The sequence below is a fragment of the Eretmochelys imbricata genome, chromosome 21, assembly GCF_965152235.1.
Source record: "Eretmochelys imbricata isolate rEreImb1 chromosome 21, rEreImb1.hap1, whole genome shotgun sequence".
Lineage (NCBI taxonomy): Eukaryota > Metazoa > Chordata > Testudines > Cheloniidae > Eretmochelys > Eretmochelys imbricata.
In genome coordinates, this window is record NC_135592.1 from 15,834,796 (window position 1) to 15,845,154 (window position 10,359).

Below are 10,359 nucleotides of genomic sequence, written 5' to 3' on the forward strand. Positions count from 1 at the left end.
TCCTATTCTGCCCTTCTGTGCTTCTCAGGAGTTACACAGAAAGAGGGAGGAAGGAACATTGAGGCATCCATAAGCTCTACAGGGTACTGAGGGGTAAATATAAGTGTCCTAGGAAACCTCCAAGCTCTGAAAGACACTGATGGTTGTAGGCACAGGGATGATTTGGGGCAGGGCAATCTCCCTTCCCCTCCATTTTCAAGGATTTTTAGTTATCAGGTAAGAGCCTACAAATGCTCCCCTATGGGTCTGCACAGAGCTACCACTAGACAGGTTATTTGTACACCCTTTCAGCTGAAGGTACAGAATGAGTCCCACAACAAGGGCTCTGGGATTTGTCAAGTTCATACAGGTTCCTGTGAATCTGCAGTCCAGGGAAAGCGATTGCAAGAGTGCACCTCCTAGCATACCCCTGCTGTGCCTACCCTCGGGGAATATTTGAAATTAACTCCAAACCCAGATCCCTGGAATCAGAATTAGCTCCTTCAGCATGTTAAAGTTGTATCATCACCACTAGGCCAAGCAACTTCATTCATTGCATGGAGGATTTTGTTCTTGAGAAAAACAACAAAATATTCCTTAAAGGGTCCTCCATTTCTGTTTTGAGTTACACGCTACCCCAGTCCTCTGAAAAAGGCTTTTTTCCGCATAAGTTATAGCATGTGTAACTCCACCCTCTCACCCCTAACCCAGAAGAGAATTATCTTGGAAAGCTTGTAGTTAAAAAAAAAAACAACTTATTTGCGTGGTGTTTCACTTTGACAATTGTTCTAATACACATACTTCTACCACACCAGCTTTTCAGACCTGCTGCAGGCACTTATCCTCAATGGAGAACTAGATCATGGGACTATTTTTATCAAGTTGAAGTGCTACATTTTTTAGGGGTTAGTGATGATCTCGATGTGTTATGGCCTCTGTGAGAACCCTGGTGAGTGCCATATGAGCCACACTCCACCTAATCGGCACTTTCAAAAGAGTCTCTAGCTCACGAAAGCTTACGCTCAAATAAATTGGTTAGTCTCTAAGGTGCCACTAGTACTCCTTTTCTTCTAGCCCTCTTCGTTACCCTTCAAAAATATAAACTGAACACTAGTCTTGGAAGTTTATCACAGAGACTGCTGCCTATTTCATGTTATAGAATTTATGGTAATCTCATTCCGGCTTGAACAGCAACAGAACTCTGCATTCAAATACCATCCCTAACCTTCCAACTGGTTCCTATAGCTCAGGCTTCAGATGTGCTATGACATAGCTGTAGATCGGCAGAGCACTCCAGATATTCAGTGTGAGAAGCACCACACAACACGGTTTTATGCAAGATTCCTATATCATCTGCTGGCATAAGGAGCTTTTTCAACTGCAGCAGTATTTACACAGGTCAGTTATAAGGCCTTGAATGTGTCTTCATATCAGGGCACAGTATTGTTACACCCACCCAGCACCTTAAAGGTTTATTTGCCACAGGCAAAAAGAATGCTTCCTGCAGAATCCAAGCTTTCATTTATAAAATAATAATTTATAGTGGTGAAAGTAAATTTCCAAGCATCATTTGAGTGTAAACAAATACTGTGCTCCTCTTCTGAAATCTGCAGACAGCCTTACTGCTACAGCTCCGAGCTTTCTGAAGCAGCAGTAGACGTAAGGGACCAGAGTCTTGTCAGTAGAACCCTGTAAATCCATGGATGTCTGCTTTATATCCGCAGATATCCACATATCCATATGCGGATCCAACATGCATACAAATTTTGCAAGGGCGCAGGGCTCTACTGGTCAGTTTTCAGAGCTGCTACTGAGAAAGGTGGGGATGGCAGTGAAACTGACCAAAAAAATCTCGTCAATTTCACTTTGTTCCTGCTTGGGAAAGCTCTGAGCAGCAGCAGCAGCAACAGAAACAGACAGTGCATCTATTTACTATTGAGGGCTGAATGGAGGCTGGAAAAGGAAGTAGCATAGATGGACCTCCCCCAATACTGGTGTCAGTATGCTGGAGAAGGAATAGAGGTACCCCTGCCCATCTTCCTCCCAGCAAGTAAACTGGGGGTGCAACAGAGTAGGGGGGAATGGGACTACAAAGGATGTCTCTACCCCCTATCTTTCAGCAGCTGGATACAGGGTATGAGGGCTGGCTTCAAAATTTAACACTTACTAGCTAGAGAATGATATAAAATATGCTGCCCCTGAAGAAGAGCCAAGAAAAGCACCCTGGTAGGAATTCCCTAGTAGATGGGGGAGAAAGAGTATTGGCTTCTCACTGGCAATGTCTCCTCTGTTCAGGGAGTTCCCAGTTTGGTTTCAGTATGTGGTTAAGTGCCAAGCAGAATTCCAAGCCCTACTTGTGGGCACATATACAAGTGTACGGAAGCAAGTGTAAGGGACTGAAGACAGCTCTTAAAAAAAAAAAAGGCCTGATCATGATTTAACATAGCAAAGTAAAGAAGATGTGGAGTGAATGCAGAAAGGGAAAAAAGTATTCCAAAAGCAAAAGAAATTGAGTGAATTGGTCACAAAGCATTCAGTGATTCTTCTTCACATTTCCTCAGTCTTTGTCCAATTAATTTGTCCGACCAATACATCTCTGGGGTATTCAGCTCTCTCCACAGCTGCTCAAACAGCACTTGGAGAATATATTGTCTGATGAACAGCAGTAAAAGATATCAAATCAGACACATTTTTTCCCTACTATTCAACCAGCTCTAGTAGTAAGTTATATTTTTAACAATTTATCAAATAGAAATTTGATGAACAATGTTATAATTAAGTAGAGTACAACCAGTACAGCACTATTTAGTTTAAATTGCTCGAAGCACAGCTTGGAGCAGTGGCTTTGTGGAGGTGTGATGGCACAGGTATGTTTCACCTTGACTAACAAACCAGCCCTCTGACTTGTAGGAATTGATTATGTTTCAGTGATAGAGCCACCTAAATGTAAATGATATTAAGCTGGATGTATAGGCAAAACTAAATTGAAAGGTGTGCAGGCCAAAACAGAACATGCAAATGTGACGTCTGAATACTTAGCCAAATATACCCTTCACTACTTCGTACATACCTCCCCCTGAGAGCCTCCTGGCTGCTGCGAGAAGCAGGAGGTGTCTTCATTACATTACCTTTCCCATCATCTCGAATTTTTGGGCTCCCCTTTGAACTGCACTCCCCTCATGAACAGCTCCAGTGCCTGCTGCTGCTCAGAGTTCTCCTAAACAGCTACAGCATAAAGTCAGCCCAAAACTTGAGTTCCATTAATGCCCTCAGGATTCTGAATGGCAGCAATGAAAGTGCTAAAGTCTTAATTTCACTCTGCTGCTGCTTGGCCAAGTTCTGGGGAAGATTAGCACAGGCACTGGGGATGCCTACAAGACCCAAAACCACGCAATGGTGCCTACGGTCAGAAAGCTGTCTTCACAACAAGGAGAACTAGAAACATTGGTTTTTAAAGAAAGTTTAAAGTTTTGCAGAAATTGATTGCTGAGTCCTACCTCTCACTCACCACAAATAGTTTTGAACCTAAACTATTTGAAAATAAAGTCTAACTGAAATTGGTATTTCTGTTTCTCCAGCTGAAATGGAGGGTTTGCTGATAAGTAAGTTAATGACACCAGCTGTTTGCAGACATTACATCAGAGATACTAAACTACTTTCCATCCTACTTAAAAATACTAAAAACCATCATAGCAAGAATTTTTATGTTGAACACACATAAAGCTACCGAAGGTTTACATGGTGAGTTTGGCTGATGTTAACCCAAAAACAGCTTTATGGTCATTGGTCTAAGTGCACAACTTCAGCTGAAGTCTACTTTGAGTTACAGCATAAATATCTGAGAGCAGAATTTGGCTCTCGGATCAGGCTCACATACCACACATGACACTTCTCAGAAAGATGGCCACCACCAGCTGGAGGCTCTGTGATGCCATTTGTAATTTCAAAGGTCATTTTCAAAATACAATTTCACAGTTATATAGCAAAGAGTAGATCTCCCAAAGTAAATATATAATTTTTCTTAGAAAAACTGGGTGAAACACTTATGGAAGAAGAAAAGGAGTACATATACAGAGACCATGTATATAATGTCTTCTGCAGTTTCCACAGTATGCATCCGATGAAGTGAGCTGTAGCTCACGAAAGCTCATGCTCAAATAAATTGGTTAGTCTCTAAGGTGCCACAAGTACTCCTTTTCTTTTTGCGAATATAGACTAACACGGCTGTTACTCTGAAACCTGTCATTTATGGAAGAGGAGACCAATAGCTATGGCTAGCCAAATGGAAAAGTGAAAGATGCTTCAAATTTACTCTGTATGAAAGCAATAAAGTGTGTGAAGCCACCGCGTGCTTCCAGTGAAACTAAACCAATATTATTGTGTGGCCTGTGACATTTGATATATGAAAATGTAAAATCACGCAAGAATGAAATGGCAGAAAGTTTAAACTCACCATTCTTAACTTGTGTAAACCAATGAACTACCAGCAGTTCTCAAACTGGGGTCCATGAACCCCTGGGTGTCCGCAAGTCATGTCTGAGGCCGCTGACCCCACTGCAACTCCTCTCGCCCCCACCCCAGTGCGTCCTACACACCACAGAACAGCTGTTCAGCGGTGTGCAGGAGGCGCTGGGAGGAGCGGGGATGGGGTGCGCTCAGAGGAGGAAAGAGATGGGGAAGAAGAGGGGTAGGGGTGGAGCAGGTGCAGGAAGAGGTGGGGCCTTGTGGGAAGAGGTGGAGATGAGTGGGACCTCGGGCTGAGCAGGGGTTGAGCACCCCAGGGGAAAATTAGAAGCCGGTTTGGGGGTCCTCAGGTTGCTAAAGTTTGAGAATTTCTGAATTAGGCAAACCTCTGCTTGTACCAAAAGTCTCATCTTAACTCCTTGAACACAAGCACCTCGTTTGCCTAAACGTACTTGCTTTAATGGAAAAGAAAACATTTCCTACCAACCACCCCAGCAACAAGCAGACTTGTTCCATTTAACAGAACCCCTTTCCTCTTTATGTAGCCATTTGCTTTTACAAGTGATATATGTTTTTAATTCCAGTAAAAACAACAACAGTATTACAGAAATATTCAGACTGTATTATAGTCTATTTGTTGCAGCTTTTATCAACACACTAGCAGTTTGTCAGGCCTTTCAACTTACTTTGGCTTTGAGGGATGGCTTTACACTATCCAGAGTGTCATCTTCCAAAGAGGAAAGAAAACATCCTGTGACCCATACACTCAATACCAAAACACCATCACTCAGATTTTCAGATATATTTAAGGTTATATGCATTATCATTTGATATAAATTTGTCAGGTGCAACATGTTTTACATCAGTCAGCATCAACTTTATCATATATAAACAGCGTTCCATGAATTCATAATATATACAAGAATGTTTAGTCTGGCATCACAGTGAAAACCCACAATACTCTAATGCGGGAGGGGGGAAATTAGTGCCAAGTTTATTAGCATTCAAAATATCACCTCCCTTCCTGCAAATCTTTACTTACACAATTAAGCCTTACACTTGTGTAGTCTCATTTGCTTCAGTTTGACTACTCACATGTCTAAGAACTATTCTTATGATGAGTTAACAGTTTACAATATCACGCTCTAACTGTTATTCTTCACTGTGTTATCCGACACTTTGTTAGTCGCTAAGATAGAATCCTTTCCGTATACAAATTGAAATTTGGGTGCTGTCTGCTGATCCCTCATTCAATAAATCTGATCTCATGGTAGAAAGAATTTATCATCAGGGTCTGAAAACTCTGATAAGTATCGAGCTGCTTAATTACAAGGTTTTCTTGGAGGTCTGTATTGCAAGCGTCAGCAAGGTGACATAATAATTTCCTCGAACTGTGGCAACAATTCCATCTTGGACTCCAAGAGAACCTCTCCTTCCAAATCTACCATGCTACATCCACCAGTAATTAAATTTTCCTCTATCAAATACTTTTTACACCCTAAACTCTTCAATAGCTACTTATATTATGGTTGTTGCTAGAGTCCATGGGATTATCCATTATTATTACCCAGATAATTAAAGTAGAAGTACAAAAGTTATAAAGTTTATGAGGTACAACTCATCAGAAGAATGTGAATTATGAATTTTCAGTACATTGTCAATTGGCGTTTTCCACAATACCAAAGCTACAACGCTCCTTTAATACTGTACACTCAAGCAATCAAACTGCCCCAGAGGAGGAGACGGGCTAATAAGGATATGTCATGACATATGCTAATAAGACAGGCTAATAAGGATAAAGCATGACACCTTTGGTCATGAGGAAATATGAATGCAGACCACAGCCTACATCCAGATCAGAAAGGGTCACATTCCTTGAACAAGTTGCTAGGTGTCCCAAGTATCTCAGTTCACAATACTAACCAAACTAAGACAGAAGCTACTATACAACTCAACGACTGTTGCTTTTTTGTGCCACAGTAGTCAGTATATTTTTTTAAAAAACCATAATGTCAAGGTTTTATCACTTGACCACAAAAATCTAATGCAGTGATATTTAGTCTACAAGGTCTCAGTAAGAAACAAGAACTTTTAAATACAATTTAAAATAAACCTGACTTCACTGACAAAAGCAACCAGCTGTAATTTCAGATGCTCTGCTAAGTTCCTTGCCAGTCATTTTAAACATATAGCTGCCTCACTGTTGTACCAGGGTACCACAGATCTGACATTAATACACTAGATCACATAACACATTGCATTACATAGGCACAGCATAAGCTAAGGGATGAATTGGGCTTGATTCTGAATTTCCAAGATTTTGACATTTTAAGGCTAGCCTCTAAGGTTACTTTTGCGTAGTTTGCAGTATATTTGGATTTATATTAATAGAATCCATGTTGCTTATCTGAGACTCTGGCACCTTGTGGTCTCTGCAAAGGTTGCCAAAAAAAAAAGTTTTGGAAGTCAGAAGTAGCAGGGCAACTCCCACATGGGAGATATGAGGAGGCAGACAAGAGCCTGTTTTGACCTTGCAAAAATGGCAGCCCCCAAGTTTTCCAAGTACAGTAGTAATTTCTAGACATGAAAAACACAGTCTTAGAGCTGAAACAGTTTCTATACATAAAGTTTCAAGAAATCAGAGTTGTCAATTTCTCTGTCTGGGGCAAGATTGGACAGGCCAGGACTCTATTTCGTTCATTTAGCTGCTCTATTTCTTTGAGAGATTTTACAATAATCAAACTGTCTGATTTTTAAAAATAGCCAGAGCAGGCAGTATATTATTGCACTAGATGCTATAGGGTCCCTTCTGTAGGTGCTGACAGAGAAAGATATGCAAAATGGACCTCTCTCACACCAAAGCCTTGTTTATTTCACTTTGTAAACATCTTAAGAAGCAGATATATGTATTGCAGGTAACAATGGCCAATCTAATCTTTCCCTCTCCTGCAAGAAACTGACAAGATATTTGAAAGCTTTGTTTTCTTTCTCCTCAGTGATACCCTCCCGCAAACCAAGAGGAAAAGACAGTGGACTGAGCCAAGTCTCTACAGTCTTATTTTCTTCTCCTCCTGGGTTCTTGGGGAGGGAGTATTATTTGTTACTGGTGGAAAGAAAAACCACGTGGCTGTTATTGGGGGAAGGAAGGCAATGTAGTGTAAGATATAGAAAGTGAATAGTAGCATGGCAGGGAGTAACCTGCTGCAAGGAGAACATTAAATCGGGGAAGAATGAAATTTGATGAGCAAGGAGGATTCTTTTCACATAGTGCTGGGCAGTGATCAGTAGTTATTCCAGAGTGGGACTGTAAGGGGCAAGGTGCGGGGAAGAGAAGGAGATGATTATCTTGATCTGGTCAATAGCCTGGAGGAAGGTTATCACATTATGCAGCGCAGCGAAGATTACTTGACACAGGAAGTTGATGGGGCAGATTTTGTTTCAGGGGATGAGGTGTCCTTATATACAATTACCTGGGGAAGAGCTACCAGATGTATTACCTGGTGAAGGTGTCAACCACCCCAGCCATGAAGGTGATGGGACAGCACCCCTTGACCCTTACTACCTCCCATCTCCACAGCTCATACTTGATATAAGGCTGTGAAGAGCCAAGTACCTGTCTGTGAGGATGGGAGGTAGCAATTACCCTGCCCTTGTCAGGGAAGTCACCTCTCAGATACCGTCACCTGGGTAATGCCCAGGGCAAAAGCAGCATGTCTCCCAGGAGTCAGCCACACGAAAGTAGGCATCAAGCCTAAGAGGTCCTGGCCCCTGGGGAGTGGAACAGACCACCTACCGGGGCAGGAGGTGACAGCCCTGGGGGTGGGTGGGGGAGATCAGTGTGGGGTGGCGCCATGAGGATAAGTCCAGAGCAGTCTGGGAAACAAAGTCCCCTGGGAGTCCCAATCCCAGAGGGGGAATCATTCAGGGGTGAGGTGCAGAAAAGGCCCCCTGGAGGTGCCAGTCCCAGGAGAGATCCGAGGGGTCCAGCCCCAGGGTGGTGGCGGGGGGTGGGTGGGGAGTGCCAGCCCCGGGAAGGTGGGAGAGAAAGTCTCGCTGGTGTCAGTCCCATGGGGATGCGGGAGGGAGGTTCTCCCGGAGGGATGCGGGTCCATTGCCGCGGTGTCAGTTTAATGGATGATCAGGCACGGGGATCCGGTCCCGGGGGCAGTCCAGGCCGGTGTCCGGTCGGGGGGGGCTGGGGGGTGGTGGAGTGTCAGAACCGGTCACGGGGAAGGGGTCCGGTCCCAGGGGGCAGTTCGGACCAGTGTCCGGGCCAGGGGGGGCGGGTGTCAGGACCGGGCGCAGGGAAGGGGTCCAGGCCCCAGGGCAGTCCGGACCGGTGTCCAGGCCGGGGGAGGGTTGTCAGGACCGGGGGGAGAAGGGGTCCAGGGCGGGGGGGTGGGGTTGTCAGGACCGGGGCTGGGGGGGGAAGGGGTCCGGGCCGGGCGGGGGGTTGTCTGGACCAGTGTCCAGGCCGGGGGGGGGGGGGGAGGGGTTGTCAGGACCGGAGGAGAAAGGGGTCCGGGCCGGGGGGTTGTCAGGACCCGTGTCCAGGCCGGGGGAGGGTTGTCAGGACCGGGGGGGGGGGAAGGGGTCCGGGCCGGGCGGGGGGTGTGTCTAGGCCGGGGGAGGTTGTCAGGACCGGAGGGGGAAGGGGTACGGGCCGGGTGGGTGTCCGGACCGGTGCCCAGGTTGGGGAGGGTGGTTGTCAGGACCGGAGAGGACAGGGGTCTGGACCGGTGTCCAGGCCGGGGGGGGGTTGTCAGGACCGGGGCGGGGGGTGTCCGGACCGGTGTCCAGGCCGGGGTGGGGTTGTCAGGACCCGTGTCCAGGCTGGGGGGGGGGGGTTGTCAGGTCCGGGGGGGGGAAGGGGTCCGGGCCGGGGGGGAGTGTCCGGGCCGGGGGGGGCGGGAGGGGTCCGGCCCCGGTACCTGGTGCAGCGCTGTCAGCCCGTCCACGTTGGCCGTGTTGACGCGGGCGCCGCGGGCCAGCAGGCGCTTCACCTCCTCGGCGTCGCCGCTGGAGCAGGCGGCCAGGAACACGGCGCCCTCTTCGAAGCGGACGCGGGGCGCCCCCCCGCCGCGGTGCCGGCCCCGGGCGCCCGCCGGCGCCCCCGGCTCCAGCTCGGTCAGCGAGCCCTTCCAGCGCCGCAGCTGCTCGGCCCGCCGCAGCCGCGCCGACTCGGCCCGCTTCACCCCCAGGTGCCCCGGCTCCGACATCGCCGCCGCCGCCGCCGCACTGAGGAGCAGGGACCGCAGCGGGCTTCACCCCGGAGGAGAGCGCAGCGCCCCCGCCGCCATGTTTACGACTCCTGGGCCGCAGCGCGCAGGCGCCGCCGCCCTCAAGCACCGCGGGACACGTAGTTCCCCCCCCCCCGGCCCTGAGCGGACTACCACTCCCAGCATCCTCCGCGCCCCGGGGCCGCGCCCCTCCGCTCCCCCCGCCGGCGCACCGCCGCCCCCGCGGACTACAACTCCCAGAATCCCAAGCGGCCGGGGCAGGGGGCGGGGCAGCCTGCGGAACCGGAAGCGCTTTCCCCGTCGTGCGGGTCGGGACGAGGGTCCTGCGAGCAAGGCCCCTGGTGCAGGCCGGTGAGTATCGCTGAGTGCCGCGACTGAGAATGGTGGCAGCCATCAGGGGCCTCAGGAGCTCACCTACCCCCTGCCCAAAGCAGGGCCAGTCCCCAATTTTTGCCCCCCAGATCCCGAAATGGCCCCCTCAAGGATTGAACTCACAGCCCTGGGTGGAGCAGGCCAAGGCTCAAACCACTGGGCTGCCCCCCCCCCCAATATCTGGGGGCAGGGGTGCCAAGAAATCCCCCCCCAGTTTGCACGGCAGCCGAAGCAGCCCAGGGCTTCTGCTGCAGCCTGGCATCGGAGTTCGGCTCCTCGGCGGTGTCCTGCCGAGACCGTCCCC

The 10,359-nt window shown here is 48.2% G+C and overlaps 1 protein-coding gene across 7 annotated transcripts in view; it reads right to left on the minus strand.

The window, feature by feature from the left end:
* Positions 1 to 9,738, minus strand: part of PPP1R12B (protein phosphatase 1 regulatory subunit 12B) — a 174,369-nt gene extending 164,631 nt beyond the window's left edge. For all 7 annotated transcript variants that reach the window (XM_077839524.1, XM_077839522.1, XM_077839521.1 and 4 more), the window contains exon 1: positions 9,375 to 9,738. In XM_077839524.1, the coding sequence (XP_077695650.1) occupies positions 9,375 to 9,662 (288 nt within the window). In that variant the 5' untranslated portion in view covers positions 9,663 to 9,738. The remainder of the gene's footprint in view (positions 1 to 9,374) is intronic.
* Positions 9,739 to 10,359: the final 621 nt, after the last annotated feature.